At 47.4% G+C, this 18,909-nt stretch overlaps 1 protein-coding gene across 3 annotated transcripts in view; it reads left to right on the top strand.

The window, feature by feature from the left end:
* LOC141087516 (uncharacterized) overlaps positions 1-18,909 on the top strand; it is a 51,332-nt gene that overhangs the window by 17,767 nt on the left and 14,656 nt on the right. For 2 of the 3 annotated variants that reach the window (XM_073573063.1, XM_073573062.1), the window contains exons 6-9: positions 567-636; positions 980-1,127; positions 1,210-1,259; positions 11,054-11,188. In XM_073573063.1, the coding sequence (XP_073429164.1) occupies positions 567-636; positions 980-1,127; positions 1,210-1,259; positions 11,054-11,188 (403 nt within the window). The remainder of the gene's footprint in view (positions 1-566; positions 637-979; positions 1,128-1,209; positions 1,260-11,053; positions 11,189-18,909) is intronic. The other variant, XM_073573066.1, reaches the window with a different exon arrangement.

Raw genomic sequence — 18,909 nt, 5'->3', positions numbered from 1 at the left:
ACCAGCAACAAATCTGTCCCCTGAGGGTCACGGGGCATTGTCCTTTCTGATGGGACAGTGGCGGCTGAAGAACATCTGCAGCCTTCTCCGTGCCGACCCCCAGTCACCGCCAGGCAGGGCTGTGGAGTCGGTAAGCCAAACCTCCGACTCCTCAATTTCCATGACTCTGACTCCACTACTCCGACTCCCTCATACCAGGGCTGTGGAGTCGGTAAGCCAAACCTCAGACTCTGACTATAACTCCTCAATTTCCATGACACCGACTCCACAGCCCTGCCACCTGGGGATGCTGCACTTTGTGCAGATTTATAAATTAGTGGTCTTCATAATCACTAGTGACCTCCTGAGTTCATTGCTCTGCTACATGAACAGTTTGAGATCCGAGACGATTTTCTGCCATGGCCAAACTCTGAGATTTCCTCTTTCATTAGTCTGAGAAACTAGCGGCTCTCAAAGTTTATAAACCTGACAGGGTTGAACGACTAAACGGTCGATGCCTTTAGATGTTGGACTTAATCATTACTTTTATCAATGTCCATTCAGAGACTATCTGTTCTCTCTTGCAGCCACCTTGGCTACTAAACCACAGACTACAGGAGCAGTGCAAAGTATTACTGCTGGCTCCGCACCTGTAAGGTAAGTGCAACGCGACACAGACTCCTCAACAGGCCCGCCGGCTCCTTTATATGGAGAGTATTTTAATACTGAGACTCTTATTTGATTAGTTTTTCTTGGTTGCTGATTTATTTGCTTACTCTACTCAAGGTCCATGGCACAATATATTGCAAACATGGATTATCAAAGTAAGAACACCAGCTTCATTAGGTCTCTCTTATATTGTCTGCAGTTTCTATTGTGGAATCTGGCGATTGATTTACATTTTCAGTCTTTATTTCCCTCCATTGTTGCCGCTTTCTATTTGTTACATAATGTATCAGGACTGTGGTCATGCCCCTAATTTAATGCTTTTACCTTACAGTAGTGCCCCAGCTGTTATGACCTATGCCCAACTAGAAAACCTGATCAACAAATGGAGTTTGGAGCTTGAAGATCAAGAAAAACATTTTTTACAGCAGGCTACGCAAGTCAATGCCTGGGACCGAACACTGATCAGCAATGGGGAAAAGGTGAGCGAGAAATACTCCGGGGCCACGGTGGGCGGCAATTGCCTCTGTAGCCATCTAATATCTCACTGCCTTATGTTGTCAGATCACCGCATTACACCTGGAGATGGAGAAGGTGAAGCTGGACCAGAAAAGGTAAGACAGCGAAACTAGACCTAGTAACTACTCGCTTTGCGTGTCCTGTACGGGTCACCGTACTCTGTGCTGCAGACTCGAGAACCCACAACATGCTCTTGTGTGCATGCAGAATATTTTACTTTTTCTTTTCGCCACAACAGCACCCACTGAGAGAGGAGATCTGCCATTAGGAACAGGAAACCTGCAGATAAAAAAGGGCAGTCCCCCTCACCTCCTCAGTTGGTTTCCTGTTTCTACTGGAACCAGCAGAAGAAAAAGTTACCTGGGCCTTTTTTTTTTTGCAGCCACCTGTGGGAACGGCAGAGTCTGCGGCTCCAGAAGCAGCATCGGGTGAGCCCTGCCTGTTAGACTCTCCCCCCCCCCCCCCCCCCCCCCCCATGTCTGGTGGTGGAAGGCATGAGGCCAGGGTCCAGGAGGGGGGCAGCCCTGGCTCACGTGGGGAGAGTGGTGCGGTCTGGAATAGCCGGCACTCATCCTGGGGGAGCGGGGTGTGGGCATCGGCCGCCCGGCTCCTCCATTGGGCCGTGCTTTTGGGTTTCAGGCCCCGCGTATGCGCAATGGCCAGTTAGCGCTCCTGACCCGGAAGTGCCTAGGATTCACTTACAGGGGGCCCGGGAGATGTCTCAAGCATGGAGAGGTGGATGAACGTCGGTATGTATAAAATCCAGCTGCGTCCTGCTGCTGGTGTGCCCCAAAGATGTCCTCTCCAGCAGATTCCGAGGTGCACCCATAGGTGGTGGAAGTGCAGATTCACAGCAAGTCCAAGAGCAGCAGTGGGCGCTCCCAGGATGGTGACTCCACTGAAGAGTGTGCGAAGCAAGAATTCTGTGCAGGCTACAACTCATGCTGTGCCTCCATCTCCAGAGCCGGTGCCACATTGACAAGCTTCACTGGGTGAGTGTTACATGGCTCTGCCTACTAAGCTGATTACCCCTACTTTCTGTATACCCCTTTTTGAGGCTAAAAAAAGCTAGAAAGACTTAACACAGAGAATGTGCCTTGTGCTCGCAGCCTTTTCCTGACACCGTTAAGAGACTGTGTCAAAAATGTATCAGCCAAGACTCTAAAGGAGGAATCGTCCATCAGGTCCACTGATATATGGGCAATGATTAGGGAGGAATTCCAGTCCCTAGAACTTTCGGGCAAACTTAAGAAGCATAGGACCAGTGCAAGGAGTGTTACCCCTGTCTCTAGCCCCTCTTCTGATAGTGACTTGGTTAGATCCACTGGTTCTTCTCATTCAACATCATCTGATGAGGAAGTATGATCCTGTTTCCCCATAGAGAACATTGATAACCTGGTAAAATCGGTTGGAAGTACCATGGGGATTGCTGATGCAAAGGTGGCTAGAACTACGCAGGAGATCATGTCTGCGGGCCTCTTGCAAAAAAGAGGCGGACATTTCCAGTGATCACAGCGGTGAAACATTGGTCAGGAAGGAGTGGGTGAAGCAGGGACAGCGAGGGTTCCTCCCTTCAGCTTCCAAAAGGAGGTTTCCCTTTGATGAAGATTTGGCAACATTGTCCAAAGTTCCCAAAGTGGACATTGCTGTGGGTTCAACTTAGAAACAGTCTGCCCTACCCGTAGAAGACTCTGGGTTTCTATTTGACCCTCTAGACCGCAAAGCAGAAACGCTCCTTAAAAGATCATGGGAGTCCTGTACTGGGGCCATTAGACCGACTATATCTGGCACGTGTACAGCAAGATCAATGTTGGTCTGGATTGATCACTTAGAAGAGCAGATCAGGAAGGGAGTTTCTAAAGAGAAATTGTCTTCTATCCCATTGATCAGGGGAGCTACTGCATATCTAGCGGATGCCTCTGCGGACTCCCTACGCCTGGTGGCTAGGTCAGCTGGTCTTGCAAATTCTGCTCACCGTACGTTATGGCTGAAGGGCCGGAAAGGTGATGCACAATCAAAGTCTTAAGTTGTGCGCAATTCCTTCCCAGGGTGAGTACCTGTTTGGCAAGGTACTCAGAGATCCTTACTAAGGCGGGAGACAGAAAGAAAGGGGTTCCCTACCAATTTGTTCCATCCTACAGGAGGGCCTTCAAGAAACAGCCATTCGCTAAAAGGAGGTCCTATAAAAACCAGGATCAGTGGGAGACTAGGGAGACCAAGCAAAAAGGTGCCCTATTTAGTGGATCTTTTTCCAAGAGCAGAAACTGTTGGGTGTCGGATTCCTGCAGCTACACAACAGGAATCCAGAGCCTCACATGCTGCTCTGCAGCAAGTCATTCCTGAGGTGAAGTTCCTCTGCCGCTCCACTGAGCATGCTCACGAGACGATCTCCCATTGGAGGTCGGGAGTCACGTGCTCAGGTCCTTCTCCTGATCTGATTGGTCCATCTCAGAGATCTGGAAGGTCCCGGAAGCGCACGGCTATAGACTCTTCTTGGTAGATGTGTGAATGGTGATGGATGTATGATTCTGGTGACTGACTTATTAAGATTCCCCTACTTCTGATATTACGCATGTGGATAGGGAACTATAGAAAGAGTCAGCGCCAGTCAGTGGCAATCCATAGGCCACTGTGCACACCGCACCTCTACACTAGCGTCCGGTGGTGTCACGTCTCTCACGGCACTATCACATAGCGGCTGTGTCTGCCACCGCTTTGCATTCAGCAACACTTACCAGCATCTGTAGTAGCGACGCCGCTCGCACGGTAGGCCTAGACGGACACCGTCCCCTGTCTTGGACCCGTGTCTTGTGACCAGATACCGTGGGTGCAATTTCGCTGAGACCTGTGAGTCTTACAGGCTCGGTGTTTATGTTACAGCGCCTCTGTGAGATAACAGAGCCCGCTCTGCGCACATCGGGTGACGTTGAACCCGTGCGCATTATACCGCCATATAGCGCGTCTGCCATTAATTAGCAGCAGTGTTAACACCTTCTGCACGGTGGACCCCAAGCTGCGAACGCACTTTATTATTTATTTAGTGCGTTCCACCGTTCCTAACATTAACTTCGCTTAACCCTGACCCTCCTGTGGGTGGCAGGTTAAGATTCTTTTGTCATAAATGGGGAGAGATTACATCTAATCCCTGGACTCTAAGCCTAGTATCATCGGGTCTGATGCTGGAATTTCATCAAATTCCCCCAAATTCCTTTATATTAACCTCTCAAATCCCCTACAAACCAGGAGACTCTTGAGTCGGAAGTTTTGAGTGTATTATCCAAGCATGTTCTGGTAGAGGTCCCGGGGGACCAGGAAAGAAGTGGGTTTTATTCCCTTTTGTTCCTGGTCTCCAAACTAGATGGTTCTTATAGAACCATCATTAATTTAAAGAGATTGAATAGCTTCCTTCGATTTCACACCTTCATAATGGAGTCCATACGATCGACTATTAAACTTTTATTTACCAGATGCTTCATGACTGTCCTGGACCTGAAGGATGCCTACTATCATCTGGCCATACATGTTGAATTCCAACAGTACCTCAGACTGGCGGTCATCATGGGAGGTGGTGTCTGACATTTCTAATTTGCAGCAATGCCATTTGGTCTCAGTGACTCCTCGTATCTTCACAAAGTTGATATTGGAGGTGATGGCTTAGGTGCGTCTGAAGGACACACTGATTATTCCATACTTGGATGATTTCTTGATAGTAGGGAAGTCTGCCTCCCAGTGTAGGGGTCGCCTTGCTGATGCAATTCCCTCCTTACAGTCATTGGGTAATCAACCTGGACAAATCCAGACTGGTCCCAGTAACTCTTTAGTCCTTCCTGGGTCTACACCTAGATTCAGTAAGTCAAAAGGTGTCTCCTCCCGGAGGTAAAAATGCTAGTTATAATGGATAAAGTTAGGAAGGCAATTGTTAGCTTCCCTCGGGGACATATGAGAGTTATGTCTCTCCTGGGGTCCTTTACGTCCTGCATTCCAGCTGTTCAATGGGTCCATTTTCACACTAGGCATCTGCCTCAAGAAATCCTCTGGGCGAATGAGCGACTGCAAGGTCACCTCAGTGACAGAATGACTCTCGTTGGAAGTAATTAACTCCCTGTCCTGGTGGTTAGATCGGGATCATCTTTTTAGAGGGGTTCCATGGGTAGTGACTAGTGAGACCTTTTAGGGTAGTTACTACTGATGCTAGTCCTGATGGATGGGGGGCTCATCTGGGTGTTAACTTGGCCCAGGGGCAGTGGTCCATAGAAGAAGTTGATGACTCCTCAAATTTAAGGAAGTTAAAGGCAATCAGTCATGTGATACATCACTTTCTCCCACAGCTGCGGGGTTCTCATGTGAGGATTCTTTCTTGACCATACCACGTCAGTCGCATATATAAATCGGCAAGGCGGAACTCGTTCAAGGACTATGATGTCTACTGCGGAGGAAATCCTCAAGCTGGCCGAAACCCATCTGTCCCCATCAGTTCTTCACATCAGGGGAGTGGACAATCTCAAAGCAGACTTTCTCAGTCTCCATACTTTACATCAAGGAGAATGGGTTCTCAGTCACCGAATCTTCAAGAAAATAGTGGACTTGTGGGGGCTTCCAGAGATAAACCTGTTCGCTACCAGAGCCAACAGACAACTCAAAAGGTTTGCCTCCCTGAACAGGGCGGACCAGCCGGAGATGGTAGACTCCCTCCCATTGCTTTGACAGTTCGGTCTGGCCTATGCGTTTCCCCAATGATTGTGCTTCCATTGGTCATCAGGGAGGAAGGAGTGAGGGTTATCCTCATCGCTCCTTTTTTGCCCAAGAGACCTTGGTTTTCATGGCTCAGCCATGTCCATATCCGACCCCTGGATCCTCCCTTCAGATCCGCTCTCTCATGGTCCATTCTGTCATTCTCAGGGTCTCCACTTGATGGCGTGGAACTTGAGGCAGTTATTGAAGCTAAGGGGATTTTCTGACAACTTGATTAACACCTTTTTGCAAAGTAGGAGGGAATCTACAACAAAGATATACAGTAGGGTGTGGAGAAAATTCCTTGATTTCCATACTGGCCCCTTCTCTAATGAATTACTAATTTCTGCAATCCTTGAATGTCTGCAGAGGGGTCGGGAGCTGGGCCTTTCAGTTAGCGCATTAAAGGTTCAGATATCAGCTTTGGGAGCCCTATATGGTCATAATATTGCTGGAGATTGATGGGTTTCACGGTTTATTTCAGCATGTGAGCGTAGCGACCCTGTACACATTGCTCGTTTACCTCTTTGGGACCTGAACCTGGTCCTCGATGCCCTGACGGCTCCTCCATTTGAACCTTTAGAGTCTGCTTCTTTAAAGTACATATCATTAAAAACTGCTCTGTTAGTCGCATTAACATCAGCTAGCATCAAAATAACCTCATCAGAATATTGTACATTTTGTGCAAATGATTTTTCTTTATAATAACTTCTTTTTAAATACAGTGTGTTATGTGCTGCGATGCGGATGTTTATTGTCTGTGAATTGCCACAGATTTGTGCTCCTTTAAAAAAAAAAAAAAAAAATTAAACTGTGTCCATATAGTGATCATAAGGCCCAGCCTGACCCCGAGTCTAGTGGCCCAAAACTAACTTGTGCCTGTACTGTTGTGTGAAAGTGGCTGGTATCTTCCAGTATTCAACTAAGTTACCAATAAGGGGCTTGTATTAAGATTGTTACTTTATTCATAGGATAGTTGATAATTTGCTAATTGCTGTGTGTCTTAGCACTGAGACCACTCCAGTGGTCCTATAGACACTCAATGGATTGCAACATGGTTCTCTCTATTGCTTCATTGGGGGACACAGGAACCATGGGTATATGCTGCTGCCATTAGGAGGTTGACACTATTCACATAAAAAAGTTAGCTCCTCCTCTGCAGTATACACCCCACGACTGGCACTAATTTTATCAGTTTTAGCTTAGTGTCAGTAGGAGGTGGATATGGGTCTTTCTTGAGACCCATATCTACCTAATGTGCGTCGTTTCTTTTCAGGCTTCCAGAGGGATACAGTGTGAATAGTCACTACTGTACTCCCACACAGAGACTATGAGTACGTCGTGTACTGCCACTCCGTATCCTCATACGTCTAGTCGGCAGGACCCCAACCCCTAACACAGAAGCGTGTTAAGGTGATCCGGACCCGATGCTGCCTCCGTCCCCCTACCGACTCGCCCACCTGAGCCTGCCGGTTTGAGGAGACGCGGACGTCCCGCAACGCTGGATTTTTGGACGTCCAATCTTCACGGATGGTGAGGTACTTTCTCTCTCTTCCTCCCCCTCCCAGGTGCTGGCCAGGACACAGGAACCATGGCTGGTGTACTCGGATGGCGCGTTTTCTTCAGAAGTTCCTGCGTTTCGCCTGCCTGGTCCTGCGCTCCGTATACTAATTGTAGCTACAGCCTGGGAGCAGACTACAGGATACTATGAGTAGCTCTGCTCTGCAGACTAACGCTCCCCTCTGCATCTTTCCTGTCCCCTAACCTTCTGGCATCAGTTAGTGGGTCTGCTCATCATGCCTAATCACAAAGGAGAGCGTTCTCGTCGTCCTGCTTCCTCTTCTTCCTCTACTCTGGCCAAACACTTTGCGTGCTTTTCGTGCAAATGCAAACTCCCTTCACGTCAGTCCTCTCCCCTCTGTCAGGGCTGCAGCAGCCCCACTGCCCAGGACTCCCTTTCTACCCCAGGCGAGACCGAGACCCCCTATCCCAGGGTGGGCTTTTTCTCTGTCGCAGTCTGTGACTGACCTCACCAGGGTGTTGCAGACCCTGGTGTCTGTGCTTGACAGATTGCCCCTTCTGGCTCCCGCAGTTGCCAGTGGGTCACAGGATTCTCCGTCCGGCCCTTCCAACCCAGGTCACAAGAGACCCAGACAGGAACACTGATCTAGGTCCTCTTCCCGCTCCATCTCGCCTTCCGGTCTTTCACGGCGAGATCCCTCTTCCAGATCCTCCTCTCCCGAGTCAGACGTGGCATCTTCGGACGCGCTTTCAGAGGATGATTCGGACCTGGATTCAGAACAGGCCTCTAACATGAGATATGGCCCAAAGCCTTATTGTTGAGGTCAACCAGACCTTAGGCATCACGGATACCTCTACCGAACCCGCAGATCAGGCGGTTTCGTTTAGACAGTCAAAACCACCTTCCAAGATCTTCGCCACACACAGTGAATTTATGAAGGTACTCGCCAGGGAAAGGGAGAACCCTACCAGACGTTTTCAGAGAGGGAAGCGCCTCGGCATCCTATATCCCTTCTCCCCTGAGCTAACCGCTAACAGGACTGGTTCCCCGTCTATGGACCCGCCAGTCTCCAGACTGTCCTCCAACACTGTCCTCCCACTTTCTAATGCAGCATCCCCTCAGGTATTCGATCGATAGTATTCTAGAATCGCTGGCAAAGTCAGCCTTTGAAGCGGCTGATTCTACATGATGCCCGGCCTTTGCCTCTACCTGGGTCTCAAAGGCCTGATGGGCCAAACAGCTTCGTAAGGACATTCTTGCGGGAGCTCGTCCGGGGTAGCTAGCTGACCTTGCAGACCAGATTTCCTATGCAGGAAAATATTTGGTATCTGCCTCCCTGGATGCCGCGTCCTGCGCAGCTCAGGCGTCCAGCAATATAGTGGCCATCCGGCTGAATATTTTGGCTCAAAGCCTGGCAGGTGGACTTGTCGGCAAAGAAGTCGCTTACCAGCCTCCCTTTACAGGGGGCCCGCCTGTTTGGCTCCATGCTGGACCAGATTATTAAAGAGGCCACGGGGGGGCCCAAGTTCCCTCCTTCCCCAGTCCAAACCTCGCCGGCCTTCCCTGAAGCGGCAGTTCCGCTCCTTTCGGCCCTTTCGCATTTTCGCGGCGACGGAAGATTCTTCTGGCCAGCACAGGCTGCAGACTCGTCAGATCAAGAAAAGGTCTTCCTTCAAGCCCACTCCTTCCTGGCGTCCTCAAAGCTTCCACGTTAGGTTCACCAGGCCCAGACCTGGCAGATCTTCTTCGGCATGACTCGTGTCAAGAACCCAGTGTATCTCCTAGGCTAGGCGGCCGTCTCCTGTTTTTCAGGGACGTTTCGCTCGCCTCGGTGGAGGACGTATGGGTCAGGGAGGTGGTATCCTCAGGATACAAAATAGAGTTCGCTTTGCGGCCCCAAGATTGGTTCTTTGAATCCCGTCCTCCAGGAGATCCTGCTCTAATTCTGGGTTTCTTTGCGTGCATCGCCTCCCTTCTCAGTTCGGGGGTTATCGTTCCCGTCCCAGAACTAGAACGCTTCACAGGTTTCTATTCAAACCTGTTTGTAGTGCCAAAGAAGGGCGGTGCGGTTCGGCCCATTCTGGATTTGAAGTTACTGAACAGAAGGGTCCGCCTGCGACATTTCAGGATAGAGTCCCTCCGCTCAGTAATTGCTTCCATGGAGGCGCAGGAATTCCTGTGCTCCATAGACATCCAAGATGCCTACCTTCATGTTTCGATTTTTCCCAGCTCATCAGAGGTTCCTGCGTTTCGCAGTACAGCAGAACCATTTCCAGTTTGTTGCCCTGCCGTTAGGTCTCGCGACCGCCCCCAGGGTTTTCACAAAAATCATGGCAGCATTGATGGCAATTTTGAGGATCAGGGGCCTAGTGCTTATCCCGTACCTCGACGACATCCTCATCAAGACTCCATCTCTCTCTCAGGCCCAGGAAAGTCTGACCATCGTCCTCGATTCCCTGTCCCGGTTCGGGTGGCTAGTCAACAGAACAAAGTCCTTCCTTGTTCCGACTGCGCTTTATCTTCTTAGGCATGCTGTTAGACACCCGCCATGCGATGGTATTTCTCCCCAAAGAGAAGAGAGCAATCCTCCAGCAGGGAGTTCGCTCTCTGCAATGCCCTCGGCTTCCTTCCATTTAGCAATGAAGGTCCTGGGCAGAATGGTGGCATCGTCGGAAGCAATACCTTCTGCGCAATTCCATCCGGGACCACTTCAGCAGGCCATCCTTTCACAGTGTGTCATGTCTGTCCTGTCGCTGGATCGTCCCCTTCTTCTCTTCCTGAGTCAAGCAGTCTCTCAACTGGTGGCTGTCATCCCCCCTCATCCTCCAGGGCCGATCCTTCCTTCCCGTCCATTGGCAGGTGGTGACGATGGATGCCTGCCTTCTCGGCTGGGGGGCGGTTTTCGCCATCTGATGTTCCATGGGCGTTGGTCGGCGAACGAGTCCTCTCTATTGATCAACATCCTCAAGATTAGGGCCATCCTTCTGTCCCTCCGTCACTGGGAAAGGCTTCTCAGGGGTCTGCTAGTCAGAATTAAAACGGACAATGCCACAGCAGTGGCATATGTCAATCACCAGGGAGGGTCCCGGAGTTCCCTGTCAATGGCCGAGGTATCCAAGATCATCATCTCGGCAGAGGTCACGGTTTTGGCAATATCCGCAGTGCATATACCCGGCGTGGACAACTGGGCCGCCGATTTTCTCAGCCGCGAGGGTCTCGCCGCAGGAGAGTGGTCACTGCATCAGGAGGTCTTCCGTCAGATTTGCCTTTGATGGGGAACTCCGGATGTGTACCTCATGGCGTCCCGACTGAACAGGAAGGTTCCACGGTTCGACTCCAGGTCCCACGACCCTCTTACTGTCGGCGCCAATGCTCTGGCCATTCCCTGGTCGCAACTCATGCTTCCCTACCTGTTTCCTCCCCTTCCCCTTCTTCCCAGGCTGTTGAAGAAGATCAAAGCATGTACCCATGCTTACTGTGTCCCCCAATGAAGGCTCCGAGAAACAGATTTTACAGTAAGCACCCAAAAATCCTGTTTTACCTTTCTCCCAATATTTTGTACAATGTTTATACACAAACATCAAAATAAAAAACATTTATAGATTTTGTTTTTTTATTTTTTTTCTATTTTGTTAGATTGGACCAAGAGCTGGACTTTATACTTTCTCAGCAGAAAGAGTTAGAGGACCTTCTAACCCCGCTGGAAGAATCGGTCAAAGAGCAAAGCGGAACGATCTATCTACAACACGCAGACGAGGAGAGAGAAAAGACGTAAGGAACAGAACTATGTAGTGGGCAAAACTTTTTTTTTTTTTTTTTTTTTGTACTTAGTGAGATATGGGTATTTTTGACATCAGAAACTTCAGGTGTTGCTAAATTTAATGTGACAGTAAATGTAGATGCACATTGTATATAGTATGCCAGCTTTTCCTAAATAGTAAAAAACGGAACATGTCTTACTATTGATGAACTGACTTACTAATATTTATTTGGTCAATTTTCAATAATGTAATTGAAAAACCTCTTTACCCCTTAGATGAATGTTCCCCAACCCCAGTCCTCCAGAGCCTCCCAACAGGTCATGCTTTCAGGATTTCCTTAGTCACGGTACCTACACACTAAGGAAATCCTGAGATCATGGCCTGTTTGAGGCTCCGAAGGACTGGAGTTGGGGAACACTGCCCTAGAGTCTAGACTCCACACCATAATACATGTTCTGTAGAGCTAGAAGGTGTATGTGTGATTTATTTTTTCATAATATTCTGTTCAAAAAGAGGATCTGTCCATTACCCCAAAAATGAGCAGGCCAATTTTTACAATTCTGACCACTGTGAGGTAATAACTCTGGAATGCTTCCAGGGATCCTGGTGATTCTGACATTATTTTCTCGTGACATATTGTACTTCATGATAGTGGTAAAATTTCTTTGATATGACTTGCGTTTGTTTGTGAAAAAAACGGAAATTTGACGAACATGTTGAAAATCTCGCAATTTTCCAACTTTGAATTTTCATGCCCTTAAATCAGAGATATGTTACACAATACTTAAAGGGAATCTGTCACCCCATTTTAACCCTATCAGCTGCCATCAGGGGCTTATCTACAGCATTCTGTAGTTCTGTAGATAAGCCGCCGCCCCCCCCCCCCCGATGTAACCTGAAAGATGATAAAAACAAGTTAGATATATTCCCTTTAATAAGTAATATTTCCCACATGTCTACTTTACATCAGCACAATTTTGGAACCAAAATTTTTTTTTTTCTTAGGAAGTTATAAGGGTTAAAAGTTGACCAGCAATTTCTCATTTTTTACAGCAAAATTTACAAAACCATTTTTGTTAGGGACCACATCACATTTCAAGTCACTTTGAGGGGTCTATATGATAGAAAATACCGAAAAGTGACACCATTATAAAAACTGCACCCCTCAATGTGCTCAAAACCACATTCAAAAAGTTTATTAGCCCTTCAGGTGCTTCACAGGAATTTTTGGAATGTTTTTTTTTTTTTTTTTAATGAACATTTAACTTTTTCACAAAAAATTTATTTCCGATACAATTTGTTTTATTTTACCAAGGGTAACAGGAGAAATTGGACCCCAAACGTTGTTGTACAATTTGAGTACGCTGATACCCCATATATGCAGGTACACCACTGTTTGGCCGCATGGCAGAGCTCGGAAGGGAAGGAGCGCCATTTGACTTTTCAATGCAAAATTGGCTGGAATTGAGATTGGATGCCATGTCGTGTTTGGAGAGCCCCTGATGTGCCTAGGCAGTGGAAACCCCCCACAAGTGACACCATTTTGGAAAAGTAGACAGACTAAGGAACTTATCTTGATGTGTGGTGAGCACTTTGAACCCCCAATTGCTTCACAGAAGTTTATAATGTAGAGCTGTAAAAGTAAAAAATCATATTTTTTTCACAAAAATGATCTTTTCACCCCCAATTTTTTATTTTCCCAAAGGTAACCGGAGAAACTGGACCCCAAAAGTTGTTGTGCAATTTGTCCTGAGTACGCTAATACCCTATATGTGGGGGTAAACCACTGTTTGGGTGCATGGCAGAGCTCGGAAGGGAAGGAGCGCCGTTTGACTTTTTAATGCATAATTGGCAGGAATTGAGATCAGACGCCATGTTGCGTTTGGAGAGCCCCTGATGGGCCTAAACAGTGGAAACCCCCCAATTCTAACTCCAACCCTAACCCCAACACACCCCTAACCCTAGTCCCAACCATAACCCTAACCACAAGTCTAACCCTAACACACCCCTAATCCCAACCATAACTTTAGCCCCAACCCCAACCCTAATGAGGAAATGGAAATAAATACATTTTTTTATTTTATTATTTTTCCCTAACGAAGGGGGTGGTAAAGGAGGGTTTGAGTTACTATTTATAGCGGGTTTTCATTTTTGGCAGCTGTCGCACACTAAAAGACGGGTCAGTACGATGACAGCGATAGCTCATTTATATTTTTTTTATGTTTTGGCGCTTTTATATAATAAAAACTATTTTATATAAAAAATAATTATTTTTGCATCGCTTTATTCTGAGAGCTATAACTTTTTTATTTTTCCGGTGATGAAGCTGTATGGTGGCTTGTTTTTTGCGGGACAAGATGACGTTTTCAGTAGTATCACATTTATTTATATCCATCTTTTTGATTGCGTGGTATTCCACTTTTTGTTTGGCGGTATGATGATAAAGCTTTGTTTTGTGTTTTTTTTATGGCGTTCACTAATGGGGTTAACTAGTGGGACAGTTTTATAGGTCGGGTCGTTACGGACACGGCGATACTAAATATGTGTACTTTTATTGTTTAGATTTTTTTATTTAAATATTTATTGATGAAATGAAATAAATATTAATTTTTTTTTTTTTAAATATTTTTACAATTAAAATTTTTTTATTTAATTCTTTCTTTTACACTTTGTCCCACTGTGGGACACTCATTTTGTGCAGCCTGATCGCTTCTATAGCATGCAGATCTGCATGCTATAGAAGATGCCAGCGCTGCAGGGATTTCTCTTTAACCTGAGGGACTTCCTGATATGCACTGCGCATGACAGGAAGTCTCTGAGCTTTGGAGCTCCATGCAGCTGACAGCCCCTCTGCCTGCTCCCGGAACGCTGCAATCATGTTTGATTGCAGTGTTCCAGGGGTTAAAGTGCCAGGAGCGGTCCGTAACTGCCAGGCACTTGGTGAGCGCGGCTGATCGCGTATGACATACTATCCCGTCCATGGGCAAAAAAGCCCAGGGCTCATGGACGGGATAGTACGTCATATGTCAGAAAGGGGTTGAATGCCTTATAAAAATCACTTTTTTTTCGGAGTGCACTATGTGAAATCTCTGCTTGCAGTCCAGCTTGGCGTTTCTCCACAGTCTTCTCTGGGGTCGTCCTCTTTCACCTCTCCCTCCCAAATGCTGCCAATCAGTTCACGAGTGTCTGAGACTGCTAGATTCTTGCAGAGAACCCCAAAGAATGCGTCTTTGTCCCGCATTGTGCCTGGATAAGCTTGTGTACCATGAAACAAATCAGGGGCATGCCTTTATTATGCTGTATTGTAGGAATTGCTGCTCTGTGATTGGCAATGTTTTGGAAGGGAACGGTTAAAGAACATGTTCCCCAGAAACATCTGAAGAAATGCCCAGTTACACTACAAGCAGAGATTTCACATAAGGTTTTTTCATGGTATTTAATCCATCATCCTTGTGTGCTGTCTGACAAGTGTGAACTGAATCATGCGTAGCAAGATTTTTTCGTGGTATTTAATCCATCACTCCTGTGGTGGTTCTTTCTGTTTTTTGTTTTTTTTTTTTTGGTTTCTGCTTTAAAGTGTTGAAAGCAATTTTTTTTTCCCTTTCACTGTTTTATGGCCTCGTTCAGTATTGGTTGTTTACCCTGCATAGTAATGCCTGCTCTGGCCTTGTGCTAATTGGTTAATTGCTGATTGCGACCATTTGGTGCCTGATGCTAGCAGACATTTCATTTCATATATATTTGCGGGGTCACGCGTGCAACAGGATAAAGTGCTTGACAGTTAGACAATGGCAGTTGGACAGGGCAAGGGACAGGTAAGGTGCATAAGTTTTTAATACAAACATGTTTCTTGGTCAGTCATACTATATTATGCATTGATCATATCAATCTGCTGCTTAATTGTTTTTACTTCTGCTTTCTCACAATTTGCCTGCCCTTTAACACATTCTGTGCACTCTCTCCATATCCACCCCTCCCTTCTCCCATGTATAACTCTGAGGCTCTGACATGTCTTACCCACTCCAAACCATCCAATACCTCCATGCAGCACTCAAAACGTTCATACAAATCATCCCACCACCTGCTCTTTCTGTTTTTTTTTCTCCTTTTACTAGTTGCAGGTGACATCTCCCCCAACCCTGGGCCTCCCTTCACCAGCATGCATTACTCTCCTCCAGCTGCATATAGAAACCCTGCTAATCATATTAACCTTCAGTGCATGCCTTCTACTATTGCTTTCCAATGTGCTCTCTGGAATGCACAGTCTATGTGTAACAACCTAACTTAAATTCATGATTTTTTCCTCTCTAATTCCCTTAACCTTCTGGCTATTACTGAAACCTGGATCCAGCATTCAGACACCACCGCTGCTGCCGCTCTCTCGTTTGGAGGGCTGAAATTTTCACATACCGCCGGACCTGAGAACAGTAAGGGTGGAGGTGTTGGTTTGCGCCTTTCATCACATTGTGCTTTCCAGGTCATCCCCCCGGTTCCCTCACTTACATTTCCTTCCTTTGAAGTCCAAGCCGTCAGACTCTTTAAGCCCTTCTCCTTACGAGTGGCGGTTGTTTATCGCCCTCCAGGCTCCTCCCGCCAGTTTCTAGACCACTTCGCCACCTGGCTTACTCACTTTCTATCCTGTGACATCCCCACCCTCATCATGGGAGACTTTAACATCCCCATCAATGATCCCCTCTCCCAATCTGCCTCTCATCTTCTTTAACTTCTTCATTCGGCCTCTCACAGTTTACTAATTCTCCTACACATGAGGACGGGAATACTCTGGACCTAGTTTTCTCCCGTCCCGGCTCGCTGCACGACTTTACTAACTCCCCTCTCCCGCTCTCAAGCCACAACCTTCTTTCCTTCTCTGTCAAGAATTGTCTCCTCACCCGGAACACCTCCACTTACCACACTTATCTGAATACACGTACCATTAATACCCAGCAGCTTATGGACAATCTCCACACATCTCCTCCCTCTCCTGTCCAGATTCAGCATTGTCACACTTCAATAATACACTGAAGAATGCCCTCGATGAAGCAGCACCTCCTACACGCAGAAAGACCCGACAGACAACTGCAGCCCTGGCACACAATGCAAACACGCTTTCTTCAGCGCTGCTCAAGGTGTGCAGAGCGGCAGTGGAGAAAATCTCTTTTATGCAGAAGACTTCATCCACTATAAGTTCATGCTCAAAACCTATAACTCTGCCCTTTATCTGGCCAAACAATCTTACTTCACCACCCTCATCACCTCACTATCCAACAACCCAAAACGACTTTTTGAAACATTAAACTCCCTCCTGAAACCTAAAGTACAGGCCCCCATCACCAACCTCAGCGGTGAGGATCTGGCCACTTATTTCCTAGAAAAAATCAACCACATCCATCAGGATATCTCAGCCCAATCTCCTCAGTGCCTGGATCCCCTTCCCTGCCACACCTCAAGCTCACTAGACATCTTTGAGCCTGTTTCAGAAGAAGCCGTCTCCAAGCTCCCCGCTTCTGCTCGGCCTACAACCTGCAACAGTGACCCCATTCCTTCACATCTCCTGCAGTCTCTCTCACCAGTGGTCATCACTCACCTGACTAAAATATTTAACCTCTCTTTCTTCATGTATATTTCCCTCCTCATTTAAACATGCCATCATAACCCCTTTACTTAAAAAGCCATCCCTGGACCAGAACTGCACTAACTACAGACCTGTCTCTAACTTTTCCTTCATCTCTAAACTCCTGGTACACTTGGTGCACTCTCGTCTAATCCGCTATCTCTCGGATAACTCTCTTTTCGACCCCTTACAATCTTGTTTCCGCTATTTACACTCCACTGAAACTGCCCTCACTAAAGTCTCTAATGATCTAATAACAGCTAAATCGAAAGGTCATTGCTCCTTGCTGATTCTCCTGCATCTCTCTGCAGCATTTGACACTGTGGATCACCAGCTCCTCCTCACTATGCTCTGCTCTATAGGCTTCAAGGACACAGCCCTCTCCTGGTTCTCCTCCTACCTCTCTGACCGCTCCTTCACTGTAACTTTTGCCGGCTCCTCTTCCTCTCCTCATCTCCTTACTATCGGGGTCCCGCAGGGCTCAGTCCTAGGCCCCCTCCTCTTCTCTCTATACACTGAACCTATTGGACAAACAATCAGCAGATTTGGGTTCCAGTATCATCTCTATGCTGATGACACCCAATTATACACTTCTTCCCCTGATATCACCCCTACCCTAATTCAAAATACCAAGGATTGTCAGTCTGCTGTCTCCAACATCATGTCCTTCCTCTATCTGAAACTAAATCTCTCCAAAAGTGAACTACTTGTGTTTCTCCCCTCTACTAATCTCACGCTACCTAACATCGAAATAACCCTGGAGGGTTCAACCATAACTCCCAAGAAGCATGCCCGCTGTCTTGGGGTCATATTCGACACCGAACTTTCTTTTACTCCCTATATCCAATCACTCACTCGCTCTTGTCACCTGCATCTTAAAAACATCTCCAGAATCCGACTTTTTCTCACCTTTGAAACTGCTAAGACTTTTTGTCGCTCTTATTCATTCTCGTCTGGACTACTGCAACTCTCTTCTGATCGGTCTCCCTCTTGGCAAACTTTCTCTTCTCCAATCCATCTTGAATGCGGCAGCCAGGGTCATAATTCTGTCCAGCCGCTTCACCGATGCCTCCATCTTGTGCCAGTCATTACACTGGCTGCCTATTCGCTACAGGGTCCAGTATAAACTCATCTCTCTCACCCACAAAGCTCTCCACAGTTCTGCACCGCCTTACATCTCCTCTCTCATTTCAGTCTATCGCCCTACACGTGCCCTCAGTTCTACAAATGACCTAAGACTAACATCCCCTGTAATCCGAACCTCGCACCTCCGTCTCCAAGACTTCTCTCGTGCTGCGCCAGCTCTCTGGAATGCACTTCCCCAGACGATCAGACTGATACCTAGCCCCGACCTATTCAAGCTCGCTTTCAAAACCCATCTCTTCAAGCAAGCCTACCACATCAACTACTCAGTAAACTAACTTTGCCCTGTTCCCTCCTTCCAAATATTATTCTGAATCTGCACCCTACTATTCATCTGTCTCCACACCCTCCATGCACATGATAACGGCACTTGATACTTGACTATTGCACTTAAACACACGGGCTGATGACCGGATCATGCTTTATATGAAAATCCCTATTTACTATATACTGTATACTCGTGTATAAGCTGAGATTTTCAGCCCATTTTTTTGGACTGAAAGTCCCCCCCTCTCGGCTTATACACGAGTCATATACCTGGGGGTCAGCAAGCGGGGGGTGGGGGTGTCACATATCATACTCACCCGTCCTAGCACTCTCTGCAGCCCCCTCGCTTCTCCACTGTCTCCAGCAGTCATGTGGTACCATTCATTAAACTCATGAATATGCGCATATTCATGAGTGGTAATGAGCGGTATCACATGAACTCTGAAGGCAGGAAGTGAGACAGTGGAGAAGCCAGGCTGCAGAGACGTTCTAGGACGGGAGAGTATAGCGATATTCACCTGTCCTCGTTCCAACGCTGCTCACCGCCATCTGCTGCTTCCTGTGTCCGTGATGTTTAGCCAGCAGGGGGCGTGATGACGTGGTTAGTGCGCGCCGCGCCCTCTGCTGGCTGAACAGCCACTGACAGAGGACACGCAGACAGTGGTGAGCAGCGATGGACCCTGGACAGGTGAATATCACAGGTGCCG

Source organism: Dendrobates tinctorius, unplaced genomic scaffold (genome assembly GCF_039654945.1).
Source record: "Dendrobates tinctorius isolate UK_male_01 unplaced genomic scaffold, ASM3965494v1 ptg000034l, whole genome shotgun sequence".
NCBI classification, from domain to species: Eukaryota; Metazoa; Chordata; class Amphibia; order Anura; family Dendrobatidae; genus Dendrobates; species Dendrobates tinctorius.
Note: the sequence above shows the minus strand (reverse complement) of the source record. Positions and strands in the feature narration are given on the sequence as shown.